At 46.1% G+C, this 23403-nt stretch overlaps 1 protein-coding gene across 5 annotated transcripts in view; it reads left to right on the forward strand.

The window, feature by feature from the left end:
- Positions 1-23403, forward strand: part of SPTBN1 (spectrin beta, non-erythrocytic 1) — a 189057-nt gene that overhangs the window by 107391 nt on the left and 58263 nt on the right. For all 5 annotated transcript variants that reach the window (XR_004903667.1, XM_028516163.2, XM_036027958.1 and 2 more), the window contains one exon: positions 16077-16228. Coding sequence is in view for 4 of the 5 variants with exons in the window: in XM_028516163.2 (XP_028371964.1) it covers positions 16077-16228 (152 nt within the window). In the remaining variant the exon portion in view is untranslated. The remainder of the gene's footprint in view (positions 1-16076; positions 16229-23403) is intronic.

The following is a 23403-nucleotide window of genomic DNA, read 5'->3' on the forward strand; positions in this document are numbered from 1 at the left end:
TCCTTTTTTTTTTTTAACCCTTTATTTGCTCTGAAACCACTTTGAGGTTCTTCAGGGATTTTTCTTGGGGGTACCTCCCCCACAACCATTTTCCCCTTGTCATTACTGCTTCCTTCTACTGACTAATTAGCAGCTGCTGCAGGTCTCATTAAACTTCATTAATCCCGAGCATCTGTCTATAGAAACCGCTTCAAGATAAAAAGAGGAAACTCAGCTAAACATTTCAGTTGCTGCTGCTAATTACCCCCAAGCTATACTTCTGATTAATTAATTGCTCTGCTTCCTTCCAAATCTGAAGGAGGACCTTTCCTCCTGCCAGACGGCAGGCCTTTCACTCTCCCCAGGCTGCAGATGCAGTCTCTGTGGCTTGGTTCCTGGGATACCTGTAATTATCAGCACCAAGAATAGGATGGCTCTGGAAACCCAGGTAAAAGGAAAACACACCTGGAAGTCTGGTTGTGTGTACCCTCGGCTTGTTCAAAGCCTTCAGTTGATATCAGTGCTTTTTTAAAAACAGATGTAATCTTAAATTATCTCATCTGTTTGTTAAAATACATGATGACAAAACAATTAACAAAGCTAGTTTTCTTGTCTCACTGGTTCCAGACTGTTAAGGAGGAATTTTAATGGGAGTTGGGGTGGGAGACTGGGTGTCTCTGTGCTGTGGCTAAAGGTGACCTTTGAAAAGGAAAGGGTCCTCTGGATTTGGGTTGAAGTGGTGGTGAGGGAGAGCACACTGGTGCTGTGAGGAGCATTCCGCTCCTCCCCGGGCTCAGGCGGGGGAGTGGAGCACACTTCCTTAATGGGGCCTGAAGAGCCGTCCTGATGGAACTGAAAGAACAGTCGACAGTGTGAAGGATTCTTTCCGATGTGGGCTTCTGCACAGAGTTCTAAGTAAAACCTCCAGTGTTAGAATTGTCAGGAGGTAAGGTTACCTTAAGAGGTTTAGTCCCATGGGCTCCCTTTAGGTGGGGAAGATACCTCCTCAGCATTCAGTCCGGAACCCTGCTTCATCTCAGTGGCAGCATAAGGTGTCTGCCTGTGTACGGTCCTGTTTAGAGGAGTGGGGCCGTTCCGACTCCAGGGCCTCCGCCTGCTTTACAACTGCGGCAAGTCTCAGAGCCTCTCTGAGCCTTCATTTGCTCCTATGCAAAATACATTTCATGATGAGGGTATCTACTCACATGGTGCTTAGAGAATTCAGTAGATTTAGAGAAGTGCTTAGAAGAATGCCTAGCCCTCCGAGTGAGCGGCAAACCTAAGTATGTGGGGGCAGGGGGTGGGTGGGTATGGGAGATGACAGTTGAATTCCCTCATTATTTGGGGTTCTGTCCCTGGAGCCCCCAAGGCTGAAGCACTGGTAGATCAGCCCCATTGGGCTCTGATCTTATCCCTGCTGTTGATGGGTGATGTCACCTCAACTGTGAAGCTTTGACCCCCTGATTCCCCTCTGGTCAGTCAGTCCCACAGTGCTTTGCTCCTTCCTCTCTTGTCACCAGTTATCTTGCAGTACAAATTACCTGTTAGGAGGCTGGTGCATCACGAAACTGGAAACTCCACCAGCATCTGTCCTTATTTCCCATTGCCTAGTCAGGCAGTTTACACATGCTTTTAAAACACTGGGATTTGCTTATCCTGTAGATGAAGTCTGAGGAGGAGCCCTAGTAAATAAAGGGTGTAAAGTGGGAGCTCTTCTGACCAAAGTGTCCAGTGAGAAGGTACTGTGGAGCCTGACCTCTTGGCTTTGCCCTGTTAGTCTGGCACCCCAGCCGGGAAACCTGCTCTCCTGGCATCCTGTGGACCTCAGTGTTCCCTCAGTGGATGTCACTTATTTTTACATTAATATCCTCAGTGTCCCATCTATTTAAAGGAAGTATTAATATTTTTGCCTTATTTTGCTTATAAAGGCCATGTAAGGTTAAATACTGAATTTCTGCTCCCCAGAAGAAAGATAAAAAAATTCAGAGAGTCATTTAGTTTAGAGTACTCGTTGCAGACAGCATTTCATGTATGACCTTTTGTGGGGCCTTGGGAGAATTCGTTTTCCTCTAGCGAGTGCCCTTTTTATTTCTTCTGTTCTGCAGTCTCAGACCCGCTGGTGAACCTCAGTTCTCTTACCAGGTAAATATGAATTGTGTGATTTTTCCCCTCAAGTGGAAATGCCTTTTAAATATTTAAAAAACGGTATGTGCTTATTCTATTTTTTAAAAATAAATGGTACAACAAATGGTACAAAAAAAAACACAGAAGTGGAAATGCCTGCCCCTCTGGTTCTGGTTTGAGATCATTACAGTTACTGGGTTGGCCAAAAAGCCATGTAGTTTTTTCTGAAAAATAAAAGACATTTTTCATTTTCACCAATAACTTTATTGATTTGGATATTTTGAGTATGTCAGCTATCTCCCGCTATTGGCTTCTAGTGGGTAGAGGCCAGGGATGCTGCTAAACATCTTCCAATGCGTGAGACAGCCCCACAGCAAAGTATTATTTGGCCAAAATGTCAATAGTACCAAGAAACTTAGCAAACCATTTTTGACATGTTCCATCAGTCACAGCACCTTCTCCATACACTGCACAAATCTTTTTTTTTGCATTTCAGTTGTGATTTTAACTTTCTTGAAATAATAAAGCACAATACACCAAAAAATGTTACATATTTTCTTTCATCTTCAATATTAAAATAGTTGCACAGAAAGTCACCAGTTTTGATGTTTTCTTTTTAAATGCATTCTGATATGACAGCTGTCACAACACAACCTAACAAAATTATTTCTAATGAAGTTAAAGATACCTAAGCACTACTAGAGCCATCATATGGGAAGAACTATACAAACTTTTTGGCCAACCCAATAGTTTTGAAAGTATCCTTCCATACCTTTTCATGTAATCACATTTAAATATTTATGTATTCATCAGATTAAACTAAATACATACACTGTCCTGTGGCAGTTCATTCCTGTCATCTCCCTAAATCTGGATGCTGCAGATTTCCCTCACTCTTTTTAATGCACACACGGTGTTCTTTTGTATGGACGCATCATGTTTTAATGCATCAACCTGTTCATATACGTTTAGTTGTTTGGGGCCTCTTGTTTTGTTGTTGTTATCTCTGTTTTAAAATTACTTTAAAAATCTGCAGTCTGTATCCTGCACATCTGTGTGAGCTTGTATCAGGTAATCCTAGAAAGTAAATATCTACAGGTGTGATTGGTAGGTGGCAGAAGTGCGTATTTTAAATTCTAGTATTTTGCCCTCCCAGCAAGCACATACCAATATGCCCTTTCCTCTGTGTTTTTAGTAAGTGAAAGGATTTGTTTTTCAAGTCCAAGGAATAGAGTTCGTTTATTTTCACTTGTTTTCGCCTAGTCCTGAGAGAGGAACTTCTGCCATGGGCCACCAGCTCTTCCCATCCAGTTTCAAGATTATCATCTTTATAGAGGCTTATTGAGGAGAAACAGCCAAGTCTGCATTGAGCAATAAAGCACCCCTGAATAAATGAGCTATAGCAGTACGCTTCCCAGGCCACCTCCTAGCAGTAATGTGTCAGGTAACTAGCAGTAATACTCCTCTTGTGCTTTAATCTCTCCCTCCTCCCCCATAAACTGACAGAACTACGAATGGCCAGGTCCCCACACCTGCTGTAAAGTGCTCAGCCTTATGGAGCAGGAGACAAAGCCTTGCTTGTCAGGGATGGAAAGGACATGGGGCGGGGGCTGCCTATGGTGCGCACTCTGGGACATTGTAAAGATTTGTGTTCTGTTTTGTGGGAAGAGATTTGCATGTAGTAAGTAACACTGAGCAACAGGTTGTAGTTTCCACAACAAATAGAACAACAGAAAAACTGATTACCCTCTTTATGCCCTCGTTTTGTTGCTTTCTTTTTTCGTTTGAAAAAATCATTGTAGATGACTTGTTGTAAGCTAAGAAGATTCTCCGTGATCCAGGTCACGTCCTGTGTGTTGTCTTTTTATAAAACTGCTCTTAGAGGTTTGGTTAGTGTTCTTATTCATAAAAAAATAGGTGTGTTTTTTTTTTAAGTAGTATAAACTGTTAACAGTCCTGCCCACCTTTGATTAGTGCGAGGGATCTGTTGGTGCCGCCCCACATGTTGACTGGGTCATGGGGGCTGAACCCGAGGTCATTTCCTCCTCCAGCTTTTCTGTCCTCCTTTATTACAGCCAGGCAACGTACACTGTGTACTCACAGGGTCCACCCGCCAGAGCGCTGTCCAAGTTTGCTATGAAAGAAATCTTGTGTAACCATTTATCATTTGGGTGAGGTTGAGGAAAGCCACAAAGGAAGTTGGCAGAATTGTTTTTCAGGGCTCGACTTTGTGAGTGATAACTTTCTCTTTTTAAGATATCTTAAAATAACTAAATGGAAATTGAATGTGGGTATCATTTCTCTGGTGCTATGAATACTCAAGAAATTGAGACTTGGCTTGCTAACTTTTTAAGTAGAGAACTCAGTGCTTTTAGGTGCCCGTCACACTTAGTTGTTCAAGAAGTGGCTGCTCATTGGCTGCTTGACCCAAGTTGGGTAAAGAAAAGGTGGTGGTGGGCTTGTATGGCTGAACGGTGTGTACCGCTATGTACATCATTTGCCGTTCTACATGGAATAATTTTTGAAATAGTGAAATAATTGGCTAAGGTAAACATATAAATGAGGATTGGGTCAGAGCTTTCATTCAATAAATTACTCCCTGAATGAAGAGTACTCGGTGGAAAGTGAAAGTTTGGTTTGATGTACTAGGACATCACTTAGAAAACAGTGCTAAGTTCTACAGTTCCTTAGTTCAGATCAAGGAGCAACTCATCTTTATAACATTATGCATTTTGGTTTTGAATCTTGTTGCAACTGTTAGGTATTTCTGAAATCCAAATGCAGTTTGGATACCTTTCCCTAAACACACATGAAGGCTGAGGGCTTACTTGCATATACACCTAATTTTGGAGTTTTGCCATGGAAGTTGAGACAGCCTTACCTAATCTACCAACCTGATTGTTTCAGCCCTGACGGTTTTTACAGTGGGTCATGGTCGCTGGCCAGAAGGGGTTTAGGTGACTAACTGGTGCTGTTCTTTAGGACAGAAGCTAGTTTTTAAATTCTCCTATTTCATTTGCTTTTAAATGATTGCTCTTCTCATTAAATGGAACCTCGCCATAATTCTATAGTTCCAAGTGATATCTCACTGTCATTGTGGCTTTCTTTGTCCTGCAGTGCTAGCTAGGCCTGTGCGGGTCACATTCACATGTGTGACCCTCTGTGGAGGGTTTCCACGATAGCTCATACTGTCCCCCTTCTGTGAGTCACTCCGGAGCCAGTGACATCCGTCAGTGCTGTGCTGTCCCTGAAAAGCGGGCAGCTTTATGGTGACCTTTAGGCCTTTGACCCCTCCTTCTTATCCGTGTGTCTCTGGTTTAAAAAAGGCCCCTTCGGTCTTAGCTTTTGGGACTCCATAAAATACTACAGTCAACTTTGGGCACCCTCACATCACAGGAGAGCTGTCAGAAACCACCTTGAGTTGTGGGGCCGGCCGTTGTCTGGTTGGCAGCATCAGCCTCTCCAAAAACATTGAGGAGTGTCCTCCTGGGTCTCGAGTGTCTGACCACAGTGTGACTCTGGGGTGTGACAGGGAGCTCTGTTTTCTTCCCTGCACCGTTGACCCTCAGAATCCCAGAAAACTGGAGAAGATAGAAAAGTCACGAGCAAGGGCCAGGGTGCACACTATTTGAATTTTAATGTGCCAGCTGAGACCGGCTACATGGTCCATGGAACAGGACAGCTGCCTTTTTTGTGCATTGCGTGACAGAAGGAAACAGATTCTGTCTCACCGCTTCCACTGCATCCCAAGGCCTCTATAACAGAAACCCCCCGTTAGCCTGTGAAAATGAAGTGCAGGATTTCATCTTTACGAGTGAACTTGTGTGCCACAGGACAGGCTGGCTTAAATCCGTGTACTGCTTTAGTTGTTGCCTGGAGAAAGTGATGTACAGACACAAACCCGCACCCTCCTCCTCGATATATTGCAATTAAATTACCTCCATAAAATCTTATCTCTAGTGTACCCATTATGGTTATTGCCCTTTAAAAGGTGTTCTCCTAGTTAGTCTGTGTTAATGTTAAGCATTCTCCCATCTAAGTTTAATAAATAAGGATATGATATCTGTTTAGTCGCACGCTTTTTCCATCTTTTGGGGATATTACAGGTTACCCTCGGTCCACCTTGGACTTAATGTTTTTCAGTCTCCTTTCAGGGAGGACGGGGGTGGGGGGTGGGAAGAGAGATGATGACAAGGTGTCCGTCGGAGTAAGAACTGAGGAGCTGGAGCTTCTGCAAAGAGACGGTGGGGGAAACTGGGGAACCTGGCCTCAAGCCACGGGGGGTCTTCCTCGTCCTTCCAACGTGGAGGTGTGGCCTTGAGTTCCAGCCCTGCTTTGTCCCTCCTGACCACGGGGACACGCCGAATCCTGTGTGTCAGGTAACCAGATTAGTGCCCCTCCGCTGGGAAGGGGAGAAGGCCCCGGGTTCACCTCCTGGTTGACCTTACAGTAGCATAATTAAAAAAAAAATACACGTGGCTACTGCATGTTTAAAACGAAATTAAGAACGGCCCCAGTGGGGTGCCTGGTTCACAGCAGGCATTCTGTGCAGATTGCTAAGCTGATTTTGACTTGAAAATGGAATCTAACAAATGGGACATGGCACCAAAGTGACATTATAAAAATGCTTTAAACCAGGAATTGACAAACTTTTCCTGCAGAGGGCCCAGTAGTAACCACAATAGGCTTTGCCAGCCACATAGGGTAACTGTCTATCTCCTCATCGTCCACCAGTGCCCCCTCCCCCACCCAACAAAATGAAAACTGTTCTAGCTCCCAGGCTATACCAAAATCCGGCTGCAGGTTGAAGACTGCTGTTGCCTTTTTTAATTGGATCTTTTCCGTTAAGAAGGAATTGACCTGGGGTGTTAGCTGTGTTTTTTTCCCCCTGTTGTTTTGGGGAGGTAACATCTCATTTTCCTTAGGCAGTGTGGGATGGTGGTGTGGGTGGGCGGGGAGTTTTGGGATTCATCAGAGTTCAGATGGGCGAGGGTTCTAATCCTGGATAGGATGTGCCTTTGCCAGCCATATGCCCTCCGGCAGATAACCAAAACTTTTCTGTGCCTCTGCTAGTTACAACTAATGGCTTGTGATAAAGAAGGTCAGGTTAGCGAAGATCCCACCACTGTATCCACCAGCGCATAGGAGCAGAGTGGGATGGACTGCATCCCTTGTTCTGATCGTCCCGGCTGTAGTTTCAGGCCCTCTGCTGCCGGCTGCCTGTCCCACTGAGGTGGGGAATGCACATCGGCAAGCGCATGGCATGGCTTCCTGTATGGGGAGGCAATTTGAAATGTGCCACCCATTTTCAGGTGAATTTCATGAATGGTTTCTTAATATTTCTTCATAATGTTCTGTTGCTATTTTTTAAAGGCACTTCCTTATCCCCTGTGGCTTTAGCATTTCTTTACTATTAATTCACCCTAGTTCTCAACCTAGCTGTCATCCTGGAAGAATTGGTGTTATTCTACCCATCTGCTTTCAGAATTGGTCCCCACCATAACCTCAGCCTCCTCCACACTCCTGGCTTTTTGTGGATCGTGATTTTAAGGGGCTCACCTTGAAGTGACAACCATGACAGGCAGGCAGGACCCCTGGAGACAGGCCTGCTGTCCCAGTTTGTTACTACAGGCGTCCTCTCAGGTTCTCCTGCGGTGCCTTGGTTTCCACGTTGGCAGAATCGGGACTCTGTGGCTCAGCAGAAAGACCCTCAGTAAGCTGCATGCTGGGCTTGCTTCGCTGATGTAAACCATAGGTTCGAGGTTATAGAGAGTTTATTGTTGTTTTATAGTCTGCATATCAGACTGCTAAGTAGTAGCAGAAAATTGCATATTTGCTACACATGCATTTAGAACAGATGCTTACATGTGTTTTGTCCATGAAGTGGGCTAAACTGTTAGGAAAAGCATTTTAACTCAAGTTCTATTTATATACAAGTCAACAAACATAAAGGCCTCCAGACGAATCTAGCACAGGGAGGCCTTCAGTCAAAAGATTAGTTTCCTTCCTTTTGCTGCCTCAAGATAACAGTTTGATTCTCTATTATCAATACAGCCAGTTGCCTGTTTCCGGTTTCCTGTCCTGTGTATTTTGCATGTTGCTCATGGGAAATGATTTATTTATTTTTTCAAGTTAAGGCACATATGGGAACTCCACCCCACTGTAATCTTTTGTTTTGAATTAGAATTTTTTTAACAACTCAAGAATTGAGCTTTAATGGATGCATTTTTAAAATTAGTATAAATTAAGTCTTGTGACTATTGACCTGTTTGGGCCATGTTAAAGTAATGCTATAATTATTACACCCTTACGTGTTCTGCAGCTTCACTCTGCTCTCTACAAATGTGTGATGGCACTTACCCAGATGCAAAACAAAGTAAACAAAATTTTGTCGTGCTTGTATGTTAGCTTTGAGCCCCTTTTAATCTGAAAGACAGGACCACAAAATTGCAATTTTATCATTTATCGGAACAGTTGCAAGAAATAGCTCAGTTGTGAAAGATTTTTAGTGTTGTACATTGATAACAGTTAGCTATTTAGGGCCTGTCTGTGTGATGTGAAACTGCTTTCTTCGACAAGTTCAGTGGAACAGCCAGCAGCAGTGGGATTTATTGTGAGCCTATTTGTTGGGCACTGGAGGTTTGCTGACTGCTCAACAAATGTTTATTGTGTACCCACTCTGCCAGGCATATGCTGAGGCTCTAAACAGATACAGAGTTAGGTTCTTGGAGGCAGGTATAGGCTAGTTGAAGAGGTAGGATGTGGGTGGGATACATAATAAAAAGTTAAGGCACCACATCCTATTAAATGAAGGCTCATTGGAGAGCTGATCTGGACCTGGGTCTCAAAGGAAGGATGAGAGAAGAGGAATTGCCTTCCAGGTAAGGAGACTGGTATAAGCAAAGGTGGGAAAGAAAAGTAGATGCAGGAGTGTCCAACCTTTTGGCATCTCTGGGTTACACTGGAAGAAGAAGAGTTGTCTTAGGCCACACATTAAATACATTATGATACATAATCACAAAAAGAATCTCATGTTTTAAGTAAATTTACTATTTTGTGTTGGGCTGCATTCACAGCCATCCTGGGACACATGTGGCCCACTGGCCATAGGTTGGACATGCCTGGTGTCAAGTGAGAGTTTAGAACATGATGAATAAGATGACCTGTTGGGTTGGAATGCAAAGATGGTATGTAGGGGACATTCCAGAGGAAGCAGGTGCCCAAGGAAAGGCTGCTTAGGACCCTGAATGCCAGGCTTAGAGATCTGGGCTGTCTTATGGCTGGCTGGAGGCCATTGAAGGTTTTGGTACAGTGGCGTAACTTTGAAAACCCATTGGTTGAGGAAGATGAGTATGCCACTGGTGTTTCAGGGGGGCAAGAATGGGCAAGGAAGCACCAGGCAGGGGGCGCCAGTAATTGTTGGAGGGTGGGGCCTGAAACTGCTGGTTGTAGTGAGCTTTTTCTTCCAAACACCCCAAAATAAACTGTTGAAATCATTCTCTTGGCAACAGATCCTGTACTACTTTGTAATCTTTTATTTCGTAACTTCCCATTTGGTTTCCCCAGCTAGACTTCTAGTTCATCAAGGGCTAGAGACCTTGTCTTAGACATAGTTCTGCATGCGGTATGCACTCTGTAAATACTGGAGTTTATAAACGCTCTCAATTTAAGATTAGGATTAGTCCTTATCATCTGGCCGCACAGAATTTTCGATTTGCATAGCTAACTGTGATGTGCTCCTGGGATGGTTGCTGCTTTGTCTCCTTTCGATTCCTTCTCAGCCTCCATCCTCACTCTCCTTTCCTATCGTGAACCCAAGTCCAGACCTGACTTAGCCATGTGTCTACACATAGAAGTTGCCCAGGATTGTGTAAGATAGGCCATTATCTTCAGCACAGCTAAAGACGATCCTGATAGAAAATATTCTTGGTTACACCAGCAGGTTCAGGCTATTCGAAAAGTCGAAGAAAGATTTGCTCTTTTAAGCCAGGTATAAATTCAGTCGTTGAGGGAATAATGAATGTTTTTCTATTTCCCTTACTTTTCCATCCAGAAATGTTCCATGCTTTCAGACCTTCCCCCGTCCCTGGCTTCCACCCCTGTTCGTAGCCAGAGCTGTGGCATATGGTGAATATGGTTGTATTTAGCACTCTGTGTAGAGGGCACTGGAGAAAGAGGCCGTACAATCATTTCCATAACACAGTGCCCTGCTGTCCATCAGAGCGATTTCTGTATCCTGTAGCTTAACTCATGCTAACAGTGTTCCTTTTTCCAGTCACAGCAAGTTCTTCAGAGTAATTAATAAATGTCAAAGCACCATAGTCTTCCATCATTGATAACATCATCATTCCCTAAAAAGAGAGGAAGTCAACTGTGTACTTCTAGGAAGGGGTGATGTGGAGAAGATATTCATAGCACTTTGGTTAGGGTTAAGCTGATGATTCTCTGTTCTAAATGTCTCATCCTCTTTCTCTAAGAATCCTGTGAAAATTTCAAGGTATTTTATCAGAAACATAAGACAGTGAACCTAGGGGCTTAGATGAGAAAATGTAGCCAAGCTTCCTAATCCCTCTTCACCTGACAGAGCCGTGGAGAAGGCAGAGCAATCCCCGGAACGCCAGCAGATGCAGCCCCAGCGCGACGTTGCGGGCTGGGACACAGAGCGGCCCTTCCCCCTGCCAACTCTCGTGTCCCCCGCTACCTCCCCGAGAGAGTTGCTGTGCAGATCGAGTAAGCTCCGAGGCAGTGTAACTTTTGTTCGGCTGCATGACGGTGTGATTGCAGGATTGCCATCTTAAAAATTCTGTGTTTAGGAAAGAACACCATAACAGAATTTTACTTATAATTCACTCCTTCCATGGATCAGAAGCCGACATAGATGCTGACGTGGGTGTTTCCACTCACTCAAAGTTGGGTTTTACTCACCTACTTCTCCGGAATTCTCATTTTCCAGGCATTTGACTAGAAATTCCCGTCTGGGCCTGTGGAGCTAAAGACTCAGTTGGCTGGATCTTAGAACCACTTAGAATTGCTCTGGTTCTCAGGGTCCCCAGGACATTTGGGTAGAGTTCAAGGCTATGGGAGACTTGTTTTGGGAGCAGCCAGGCCCCCTCCCACAGGGGGCTGCTGGTTCTTTTGGGCCTTTCTTCTCTCGGTTGCCCTCTTTCCCACCCCTGGACTTACTGGTGCTGCAACCACGTCAAGCCCTGGCTCAGATCGGCAGGTGTGCGGTGCTATCCAGGCTGCCGAGAGGCGGCAGAATTCTCAGGGACTGTCTTGTATTCCCCTCTGCCCACCACATGGTGACAGGCATTGCAAAGAGAGGTCACTGAGCAGGGTTTAGACCTGAATCTTTTTACATGGAGAAGTGAGGAGACCTGGTTTCTGTGGCTTCAAAGATGGAGTGAGCTTCTGTGGGCCACAGAGACGGATCTGGTCTTGATGGAGAGACCATCCCAACATTTGGAGTCACCCAAGGACCGGAGCAGACCCTTCGACAAAATAGGATTTGGATTAGGGTGGAGAGATTATGGGTGATACTTTATCTTGTATCATTGAAAAATGGGCTTTCCCCCCCCCTTTTTAATGTTGTGCCAGAAGTATTATTGCATGGTGATCAAGAACCAGGCTTTGGAGCCAGCCAGCACTAGTAACCAGAGGTACTAGTTTCTGCCTCGTGGAACAGTGATGAGGATTGCGAAGCCCATATATTGGCACCTGGGGCATAGTAAGTGCTCAGTGAATCCTATTATTATTTTAATAAAAAAGAAAGAACAAGTCATTTTCTTTTTATACAACTATTAACCTCCTGCCACACACATATAGTTTCCCCTTCTCTGGGATTTTTAAATAGCTGGCCCAGGGGCTGTAGAAAGGATTTTTTTTTTTCCTTTTGAAAGAAAGGTGAGTCAGATGACTTCTTAAGGCTCGTTCCACCCCAAGATTATATGAGACCATGATGCCTGATAAATTTCTTAAATGCTTTGAACTGATGGGAGTGCTGCCTTGCTGGGGAAAAGGAGAAGGAACTAATCTAATGAGCAGGTACAACAAGCTCGGCACTTTGATGTGCACTTCACACCCTCTCGTTTAATGCCAGAGCAACCTTTAGGTGAGTCCCTCTAAATAAATTTAATTTGGGGGTGGGGGGCAAGTGCAGCTGAGAGATGCTCACAGGGAGCAGGCCTGCGAGGTGCCTGCTCCTTGGCACACCACCTACTGAGTTTTGGGCAGGGCTAGGCGAGAAACTGCCCCAGCGTCAGGCTCAGCCACGTCAGCTTCTTCGGAGGAGATGCAAGCATGATTTGGCTTGATTAACAGCCGTACGAGGCCCTGAAAAGAAAGGTAAAGGGAGAATGGAAATGGTGTGGGGGTCAGAAAAGCCCACTGCCACACTGGCCCCATTGGACGCGCCCCCCCCCCCCCCCCCCCCAGATGTTCCTGCTGCTCCTGCCGAGGCTCCTCTGCCTTTGCCGGGAAGCAGCAGGCCCTCTGTGCAGCACTCGGGCCTGAAGGCAGGGCATTTCTGCTGCCTCCAGCCAGCACTGCAAACCAGCAGGATCGAAAGCCCTTTGATGTGGGTAAAGAGAATAACGAATAACACCCCAATTCGCCTGTTCCCCTCTGGGGTGTCCTCTACCAAGTGCAGTCTGAGACACTGTGAATGCTAGCTGCAGTTGGTGTGTAAGCCCAAAATGTAAACCAGGGTTTCTCAACCCAGCCTGGCACTACTGACATTTGGGGCTGGATGACTCTACGTGGGGTCTGTCCTGGGCACTGAGGGATGTTTAGCAGCATCCCTGGCTACTACCCACTAGACTGCCCCCAGTCCTGATATTCAGAAGTATCTCCGGGCATTGTCAAACGTTGCCCAGGGAGCAGAATTGCCCCAAGTTGAGAACCACTGGTCTAAACAACCAAATCGGCACGAAGCTTGTGGGGGCTCCCTTTTCAGTCACCAGATTTGCTCACACTTATAGAAACTAGAAGTGGTTTCTCTTCCTTCTGCTACTCCCACCCGCTCCTCACACAGCTCAGGCACCGTGACAGCAGCTTGAGCCTGGAAACAGCCTCTGGACTATCTTCCTTTGTCTGTGCCAAGGCTTCTGCTGCTCCTCAGGCGGGCTGCTGGCCTAATCTGCCCCAGCCTGGCTGGGTTGGGATTGCAGGCGTGATGTCATTGTGCCTTCCCAGGAAGGGAGGAACAAAGGACGGAGTCCCCAAGGACAAGCAGCCTCATCCTAAACTGGGTTGCCGGGTAGATTTTTTTCCCCTTCCTTTCTCTCCTTCCTGCTTCAGAAGTGTTTGTTGTTCACCCAGAGATCCATTGTAAGAGGACACACCAAGCTGGCTGGGCTCTGTGTCCCCGGCTGAGCCCGTTTCCTGCCCCTTGTGTGTCACAGGAGTGTTGGTTCTGGTCCAGTCCCCGGAGAGAATCTTCCATGCCTTTTCCAGTGTGGCAGTGTGAGCCCGAGGAACTTGCACCCTCTGTGGTTTCTCTAGCGTGCTCACGCTACCTGGAGCCAGCTCCTGAAGCTGTGAGGAGAGGAGACGAGTTGGGGGGCAGGAGAGAAGGCTAAAAAGCAAGCCTTCTTTTATTTCGTTTACTTTTTAAACTTCTCTTTCTCCTCTTCCCACCTTCCTGGAGTTTCTGAGGACCACAGCAGCCCTGGGGAGCCCCCTTTGTACAGATCCTCGGCCTATTTTATTTCCACTTGGCTCTCTCTGCTCCCCCATGACCTCTCCGTGTGCCTCCACGTGGGGTGGGGGTGACTCCTCAGGATGCGCGCTGTGGGAGTGCTTTCACTGTCTTTTGAAGCAGATCCTCAGGATCTCCTCATAAAGGAACCTGTTAATTTGGAGCCTGAAAGAAGCCCGGGTATTTCTGTAATGTGAGAGTCACCCAGGGGGTGACAGCGGGCTGAGTAACCATTGTGCGCTTGTTTATTGAGAAGTACCTTAATCCAAGCAGGTTTTCATTTTCATCGAGTTCTCTTGATAGGCTGGGTGTGGTAGTGACTTTGAGCCACAGAAACTTATTAATAACAGCTCAAGATACCCATCAAGGGCTTAATGAAAGACATTTACAACCCCAGTGTAGCACATAAAAGATATTTTAGAAAATTAGTTGACCCTAAATACATGTGAACCGTACCTAGGAGAAACCTCATGTATCTGTGTATTCCCATCTGGACTTGCTCTTTCCTCACAGCCAGCCTTAGGCAGAAAAAGAAAGAAAGAAAGAAATACATCTCCCCGTGTCACTGTCGTAAAGTTACCATCCATCAGGATGATTGTGTGATTAATAATGCATGTGATCTTTTCTGTGTGACCTATCATGATGTTATTGGTGCAGCTCCTTTTTCAGTCTGCAGCGTGCCCCTCGCTGCCTTTTTCTTTTCCCCCCCAATTCTGTCCTTTCTGATCCTTTGTCTGTTTTTGGTCGGCCTTTGTTCCTGGGGAAAGGCCCTTTTTCCTTCTGGATGGGCTGTTCCTTTAGGGAAAGGTTGGGCCAGGAGGAGCTGCTGGCTGCAGCAGGTGGCCAGCTGTCTTGGCAGAGGCCCCTGGCTGCCTCACCTGCCAGGTTGGCAGCAGTAAAGGCTCATCCCACATCGTTTCTGCCTCCCCTCCCCCCTCCCTCCCTGCAGTGGGGTGGATGGTCTTAGCAAAAACGGTTTGGGCAGACCTTCCCAGGATGCTCTGGCTGGCCTGGAACCCAGTACACCCAGGCCACCTAGTACATGCCCCATCAGCAAGGGTGGCTTTTTAGTTGTCACCCAGTGGTGTTGAAATACATAAGAAATGGTTAGGGTTTACCCACTTTTTATAGATTAGTGCATGAATATCTTGGTAGGTTTGGACTTGCACTGGAAAGAGTGGGACTTGGGTCCTTTTGGTGTCAGTTCATGCTCATGGAACTAGAAACAGGGCAAGGAACTGACAGAAGGGTAACTGGAGAAAACCAGAGGTATGAGTTAGGTGGGTCCAGGCCGCATTCCAAGGATTCCCATTGAAAGTCTTGCATTTAGAACATTCTTCAGAGGCAAGAAGATTGGAAGGAAGCCTGTTTGTATGGGATGTAAAGGGCCAGTTATAAGCAGATGTGTCTGTAGAGTGTTATGCTTTGAATTGGACAGAACTTCATCACTGAGGCCTGAAGAACTTACTGTTCGCTAGATGACTTGGATGTGCAACTGCTACCCTTCAGAGTGCAAACTAACAGTTACCTCTTCAGTGAATGGTTGAAGTTTGGAGATGATAGTTGTCTACTCATCTTGTAGAAGGGGACACTGAATCCAGTATCTCAGTACATTTTTGGCAAAACCTTGGGCTGAGGCCCTACTCTTCCAATGCCTGACCCAAATCTCTTTGAACGCCACCATGTTGCCTGTCATTTTCTGTGTTGTTAACGGGACTTGGGACCTAGCCGGTGAAAGGGGCATTGCAGATCAAAGTCATGAGTGAATTTATCTTATCAGCTGATACCTGATAGTTTGCACAGGGAAGTAACTTCTGAATGTCTTTCGAGCTTTTCTACCCCGTATCTTTCCGTATTCTGTGCACTTCCCCCTGCACTCACACTCACTTTTTGAAGAACAATAGCTGTGAGACACATTGGAGACTTTATCAGTCAAATGTTGTGGTACTGACCTATTGGGCAGAATCGCAAAGGGTCTCGCTGTAATCTGCTGTGCCCTGCTGCCTCTTCAGTGGGAATGGGAGAAATGAAATGAATGAGAGCAAAGGACATTCTGCTGGTGGTATGCTTAGGGGCTTAAATGTTCAAGGAGGGCACAATCCCTGTATTCTCCCGGAGAGCTGATTGTGCTTGAAGAGGAGGTGAGTAGAGGTTTCATTAGAGTTCAGTTTTGCCGTTCTTCCTTTGGCTGGGGTCCCATGACCCTCCTGACACAGAGCCCATTCTGCTGCCCATTCTGTGGTTGGTGCTAAAGCAAGCTCTCCTCTGCTTACAGATGAGCGTGAAGCTGTGCAGAAGAAAACCTTCACCAAGTGGGTCAATTCCCACCTCGCCCGAGTGTCCTGCCGCATCACAGACCTGTACACTGACCTTCGAGATGGACGGATGCTCATCAAGCTGCTGGAGGTTCTCTCTGGAGAGAGGCTGGTCAGTGTTGGGATGTTAAGTGTTTTGCACCATTGATGGGGAAATATTTTTTGAAAAATGTAATGTGGACTTTTCCTCCTGCTAAACTATGCAATTAATGCTTGATATTTTTGAGAAGAACCACCTTGATGAGTGAAATGAGCACACTGGGGAAAGCTCCTGTATCAACATTCTGGGTCTGGGTGATGTTCTCGGACCTGTAATGAAGTGGCCTCATTCTGGTAATTTGCTAGGGTGCTGCCTTCCGTCAGAGGCATGGAGTTTGGTGCGCCCCATCAAATAGGGCCTGGTGCTGGCTCCAGGAGGAATCTGTAGCCTGCGAGATCATGGAATAATTTTAAATGTGTGTTTTATTGATTCTCTGGAAAATCTGAGCTGCTGTGTTAAAGTGGCAAGAATTGAATTCAGTAGTCTCTGATGTTTTTTTGCATTCCTTCCTGCACACTTTTTATTTTGGGGGTGGAGGTGGAGGGAGAGAGGCTGGTGTTTTGTTGTATCCTTGGAAACTCACAGCTTCTGATGAATTCACAGTGCCTTTTTGGGCAACGGCGTTTTCAGCTCACAGTGAAAATTTTTATCCCCATTTTGTTTCCCAGAGCTACTGCTGCTCTCTCTGATGTGACATTTTTTTTATGAATCTTAAGCCCAAGGAAGCTTAAACCAGTCTCTGTAACTGACCCAACAGGTTCTGTCTCATCTGGGTTTGGAGTGGATGCTGTATTCTACCAGAGCACATGCAGTTCAGTTCCATAGGTGGTGGGTGGGACCGAGCCGAAAGCTGCCGCCCAGGGATAGAGCCCCACATCTGTAGTGACATCACCAGGAAAATATGCTGGTGGTTGGCAGGGCTGCCAGAAAACCTTATTTTTAACTTGATCTCCACCCTGTAACTTGACAGCCACATGGTTTTGTGTGCAGATCGACCCACACACCTCTGACCACAGGCAAGGGCCTGAGGTTGCTCCCTGCCCTATTATTAGCCCACAGACAGAATTGCACGGTTGAGCCTGGTAAGACAGAGTCAGGGTTTTCTCTCTCCCTGCCCCTTCATTCAAGAACGGGCCCTCTAAAAGAGAGTAAGCCCTATCTCACCTGTAGTGGGTTTTGTCCACGATCTTTGCTCCTCGTACACGCAGGCGGTGTTGCCTCATTTTCCTTGGAATTGTGAGGCACACTAGGCAAACTAGGTCAGTAAAGGAGGCTTCTGCCTAGGACTGTGACGGCTGCCTGCCTGAGGGGTTTGTAGGGTGATGGCGCAGGGGGCCCACATGTAGGACAAAGGCCGGTCGTTGATGGCATTTTAATTTGTTTTTCGAAATGAGTCGTCTTTGAGAGCCTAAGCTAGAATTATTGTACTATCCACTTCTAAATGTAATTTTTGTGACCAGACTTTCCCCCCTACCTCTTAACCTTTTTTTTTTGTTAATGTTTAACATAGTGTGATTGTTTATTGATTTTTTGGGAAATGATGTTTTGGAGGTAGCTTTTAAAAAAATCGTTAAAGGTCACATGGCTAGAAATCAGTTTGAACATTTATTTTTGTTCCAATGGGGTCCAGTCTTGCAGGCTGTAGGGAGTAAGTGTTCGCCTCTGAAGGTCCATAATTCTTTTGTAGCAGGAAGATGGTGTCTTTGATAATGTCCACATAACAAATGGGATCAGGCCCATGGTCCTTTTTTTCTGAACATGGCAACAAAAATACTCACAGGGGGAAAAATGCAACCAACAAAGCATAATTCTTAGTTGTGTGTGGGTACTGCCCACTCCTCTCTTTATTTGCTCCTGGCAATGTCTGTCTATCTATCTATCTTTTTTTTTTTTTTTTTTTTTTTGCAGTAGCCCATTGACCTAGGAGAGTAGATGGGGAAGAGCATGAGACTGCACCTCCTCCAGCCTCTCAGGCAGTCACTGCCAGAAATTGTCTTTAGCAGTGACATACCACTTTGTAGGAACCCCAGGTGTCTTCTGTTATTATCCATTCCTCACAGCCAACCCTGATTATAGGCTGGGCAGCCTGGTTAATCTTTTTATTCCAAAAATAAGGATATCATAGAGAGTGAGCTAAAGCTCTTATTCATTTGAACTGGGGCTTTTCAGCCTTTTTGGCCCCATGGCTTATTTGGAACTTTCTGGAGGGGACACAAACCACTCTCCACTATTGGCTGCAGAGGCTGCCAGGAACTCAAGTCAGAGACCCTCCCTGCAGTCCAGGACCTCCATGCGGGCTTGCCCCAGAGGGTCCTTGCATAATCAGATTCCAAAACTAACAAGGTGGTTAGAGCTTCCAGGCCTGGGTAAATTAATGTCCACAGCTAAGCGTGTATCATCAGATAACATTCAGTCAGCACTGGGCTTTCTGCACCAGTGATCCAAGACCCTGGGTAACATAAACATTTGCTCCCCATTGGAGGCTGTGTCAGTTGGCATTTTAGCCTCAGCACTTAACTACCAGCGTGTCAGTAGGTCGCAGATAAATGTTTGTGGGCCCAAAGTATCTACATTTGCTTTATTAATAGATTCTTGGAAGCAGTTCATTCTTCTGTACAGAGGAAGAAATTTGTCTGATTTTTACTGAGTGAAAATCAAAAAAACATTAATTTAATGATCCAAACAGTTCCAGCATAAACCCAGCCTGCATTTTGGCTCAGTAAATTTCAGTTAAATCTGAACCAGGTGTTAGGTAGGCATTTGGGTTATGAGGGCACTTGATTCTGACGTACTGGGAACCTCAGAGGGCAGAGGTCCCCCACCTTTGGTCCTGGCTCGGGCAGGATCCATGTCTGGAGCAGTGAGGGAACTGAGGCTGAGCCAGGAAGCCACTGCTAAGTGGGATTGGGTTGATGGCAAAGCAAACCATTCCTTTTCAGTTCTTCACTCTGAAATCACTGTAGCTCTTCACTAAGGCCTTGCTTTAAAATTCCCTGATAAATATGGACCCATCCTTGATGTCAGCATCAGCTGAGTGGGTAAAAAGTGAGCACAGAACCTGTGCAGGGCACTTTGTCACCAATCCCAGGGCCAGATGACAGTGGGACTTCGGGGTGAAGCTTTGTCCCTCAGCAACACTGACGTTTGGAGGGAGCAGGGCCTCTGGCGTCAAGTCGTGAGGCCGCAGCTTTGGTGACTATGTGGAGCCCGCAGGTCATGACCCAGGTTCGAAGCCCCTCTGTGCCAGCACCCTTCCCTCCACGGGCCTCAGCAGTGAAGAGTGGTTCTTAGCGAGAAGGCCCATTTCCTGCCTTGCTCCTGCCAGACCGAGCCCTGGCCTCCGACTGAAGGAGAACCAGGTTTTTCTGGACACCTCTGCTCTCCCCGCAGCCCTCGGCTGCGTATTTCCAAATGCAGATACCACCGGTTTTTGCTTGGCTGTTGTTTCCTGGTATTCTCTTTTACTCTGTTAATCCATCCCAAAGAAGAGGAAGGGGGGAACAGTTTTTTGTTTGGGTTTTTTGTTTTTTTTTCTGCCACCGATAATTCCAAAACAGGCTGAGCTAGTTGGAAAAGATAGATTTACTGTGAGATTTGATAAGCCTTAAATCCCACTTTGAACTGCTCTGAGTGAGTTTTACATAAAGCCTGTGTTAGCAGACCCATACTGGTCTGTATTGTGGAAATGGGTTTTGTGGACTGGCCACAGAACCTCCCTGTTCCGTGTAACATTGTTTGTGTGGGAGAATTTGCTTTTGTTCTCAGTAACCAGCCACTGAAGAAGGTCCCCATTAAATTGTGGTCTAATTGCACAAATGCGAAAAGTGAATTTAACAGTAATGGGTATCACATGGTAGAGTACCAGATGAATGGCCCTAAAGCCCTGGAGTTCAGAAGGGGAATATGCCCTCTGGATAGGGTGTCAGGAAACACTAGCAAGTAAGCAGGGGCCCAGCTGGACCCAGGAGGAGAGGTTCAGGTACGGATGTGTAGGGGCTGAGTGTCAGCAGCGATGCAGAGTGAAGAGAGCATTTGGGGTGGGTATCAGGGAAGAACTGGTGCAGGGACAGCAGCCCAGCTAAATGAGTTTGCTTTTGGAAGGAGCAATGATGGTGACTTTAGCAGGTATTGCTTTTGGTGTTTACAGCCACGCATTATCTCATTTAGTTCTCATAGTTTAATGAAGTGGACAGTTCGTGTTTTAGGAAAAAACACAGGCAGAGTAACCAGGGTCTTGCCTGAGGCCAGTACTGCTAGTGAAGTAATATAACCTGGACTCCAGCCCGCTCTCCTGCTAGTCCCTCCTTTCCCAGTGCGCCCTGCTGAGGGAGAAGATGCTCCTTGGCAGTGGGTCCCAACCAGTGAGGAGCCAGGCTGGAATTAATGGAACACAGGGTATTGTTCCCTCATTAATTTTAATTGGGCGAGGATCATTCATGCTCTTCTAAAGCTCAGAGTTTGATGTGTAGAGAAGTATTTGGGGACTTAATGTGAAATGAGTTTGGCTATATGTCATATGACAGGAGATTTTGGAAATTAGTGCTTCTCATCCTACCCTCTATTAAGTAGAGAGGTGTGTGTGTGTGTGTGTGTGTGTGTGTAGTGAAAATCATTTTGTGATTAAAGGACAAAAGCATAAGCAAGTGTTTGTCACACTGGTGTACTGTGGCTGTATCTTTTCTCTCTCTCTGTCCTTTATCTGAACAATAAAATTGGCAGGCACTTTAGAATTTACCTCACATGCTGGTGAGTCTTACATCCTAGCTTGTATTTTATAGCTGGAGGTGACTTTAAAAGGCCACCTAGTCAGATCCCGTCATTGCACAGGTACTGTAACTCTCTGGAGTAAGCAGCGTGCAGGGATGTACAGCTGGTGTGTGGCAGATCTAGGCCTAGAGCCAGCCACTCCCAATGCTCAGAGCCAGTGTTCTGTCCACCCTGCAACCCTTGGAGAGCTGTCGCTCGCTCTATGGCGTCAAGGTGGCTTTGGACACTCATGGACAAGGTCCTGAGAGGGTGGGGTTACCGGGGTGGAATAGCGTGGCCCAGTTCCCCAGTGGCCTCCCAAAACACCCTGCCGGGAATCCTCCCTCAGCCTCTTCTCCAGGAGGCTGAGTCCGCTCCAGGAAACATTATTTTCTCCTCTCCATCTGATAAAAACTCTGCCATTGTGATTATACCATAGTTCTGCAAGTCCTGAGGCCCATGTGATATAACTGACCCAAACGGCTGGGTGGGCAGCTGGGGCAAAGTGATGGACCAGGAAGGGGCCACCCCGCTCCCATCCAGCCCCCTCCTTCCTTTCTTAAGGGTGTTCGCTGGGTGTGGTTTATTTAGCTCTACAATTCCCACTCCTTTGGAGTCAGAAAGAAGATGGGTCTGGAGCAAAGCCTGGGGTGGAGCTCTGGTTGGTAAGGATTTGGGGCCAGGAGGGCCCTTGGGGAGGGGAGACAAAAAAAAGTGCCTGTAAAACACAGGAACACTGGCCATGGTGTGAGAAGCTCATTAACGTTATTTAAAGGAGAATCGGTAAAAATAGGCATTTGCTCAGAGGATTGCCTCCTTGCCTGCAGAGCCCCCCTTGTGTCAGGGTCACAGGAGAGTCTGGTGTTGGTATTGATCGTTGCCTCCACATTAACGACACTTCAGACTGCCCCATCAGAAATGACACACAGGACAGAAAGGCACAAGTTGCCGTGGGGACGAACCTGTGTCACACTGAGAATGTGACAGTAATTAATGGAGGCAAGACAGGGAATGCTCCTTTCCCTGGCAGATTTAGCCACTCTTGGGGCGAGGCTCAGGCAAGTGTTTATTGCAGAGAGATGCACCCTCCCCTAGTTCCTAGTTCCATTATGTTTAGGTTTCTCCATTGTTATCTCTCCTTCCTTTTGCGAAGATGGAAGTTTAGTGGTATAAAAATAGCTCTTTAGAAAAGAATTTGAACTATCTGCCAGATGGAAACAGATTCTGTTTTCCTTCGTGTGGAAACCTGCACCCTGTGGGTTCCTGGTGTGGCATGAAGAGAGCAAGCCATGGAGTCCTGGCCCACCACGTGCTAACTAGCTGCACTCATTATGTCATCTCTTAACCAGTGTGTTCTCATCTGTAAAATGACAACAACGGTAATTATTATTTTACAGTGTTACTATGAGGATTAAACATGATAACAGATATAAACCACCTAACAGAGGTGAACACAGTTGCTCAGTAAATGGCAGCTGAGGGTTTTTAGCTTTCACGGGCTATGCAGCTTATATCACCAGTGTGTTTCACTGTATAGCTCTGTGAGATCATTAATACTTCCTAGAATTCATTTCCTATAATCATTGCTCCCCAAACTCACCAAGTATTGTGCCTTAAAACATCTTAGAAGCCCTCTGAAGCTAACAGAACACGAGACTCGGTGGCTAGTAGACTTGAGCTTCAGTGGTTTTTACTCCTTCGTTTTGCACCGCCATCTGACCTCACTTGTCTGTTCTTTTGGTTTGCAAGAGGCTGACGCTGCAGAGGAGTGCGCTGCAGTCGTGATGGAGTGTGGGGGCATGCCTTTACAGAGGTGGGATAGTGGGGGGGGCAAGTCTCCTAATGACTTCTACTGTACAGTAGTTAACTTAGTTTGAGTTATTAGCTACAGAGCAGTAATGATACTTAAAATATCTCCAAAAAACCATGATTTTCAGGCGTGTTTCCTAATCAGCTTTGAATTACAGAGATCTTACTATGTATATAAGCTCCAAGTACCCAGGTGTATTTTCATGTCCTCCCCTCCCTCATCTCCTCTCTCCCTTCCTCAGACACCAGCCAGCCACATTTTTTCTCTGCCACCTTTTCATGTCATTCTGGTCCAGAATTTAATTTGAGGTGTGAGGCTTAGAAGAATAAGAGCATCATCATTTGGGGGCACAATTTGCTTCTTGTTTTAGCCTTTCAGCGGGTGTATATCAACTTCCCTAGCTCTTAGTGCGAGAGTTCTGTCTAGACCCTAAGCATTTCCCATTGTCTGCAGAAAGCGTGTTATTTATAAACCATTTGAAGCCCGAGGGGCATAGGGAGAAGGAGCACCCCCTTCTTTAAGTCGAATTAATTGTTGAAAGGAAAATACTTAGTGTCTTTTGTGATAGAGACACTTGGTGGGTTTGAGAACACTATGGTGATTAGTTTACAAATTTGTTTATGTGACAGCCCTTTGAGATAATCATCGATGTTATCACCATTGTATGAGGAAGCAGTTGAAAAGTAAGGCA

The sequence above is a fragment of the Phyllostomus discolor genome, chromosome 6 (genome assembly GCF_004126475.2).
Source record: "Phyllostomus discolor isolate MPI-MPIP mPhyDis1 chromosome 6, mPhyDis1.pri.v3, whole genome shotgun sequence".
NCBI classification, from domain to species: domain Eukaryota; kingdom Metazoa; phylum Chordata; class Mammalia; order Chiroptera; family Phyllostomidae; genus Phyllostomus; species Phyllostomus discolor.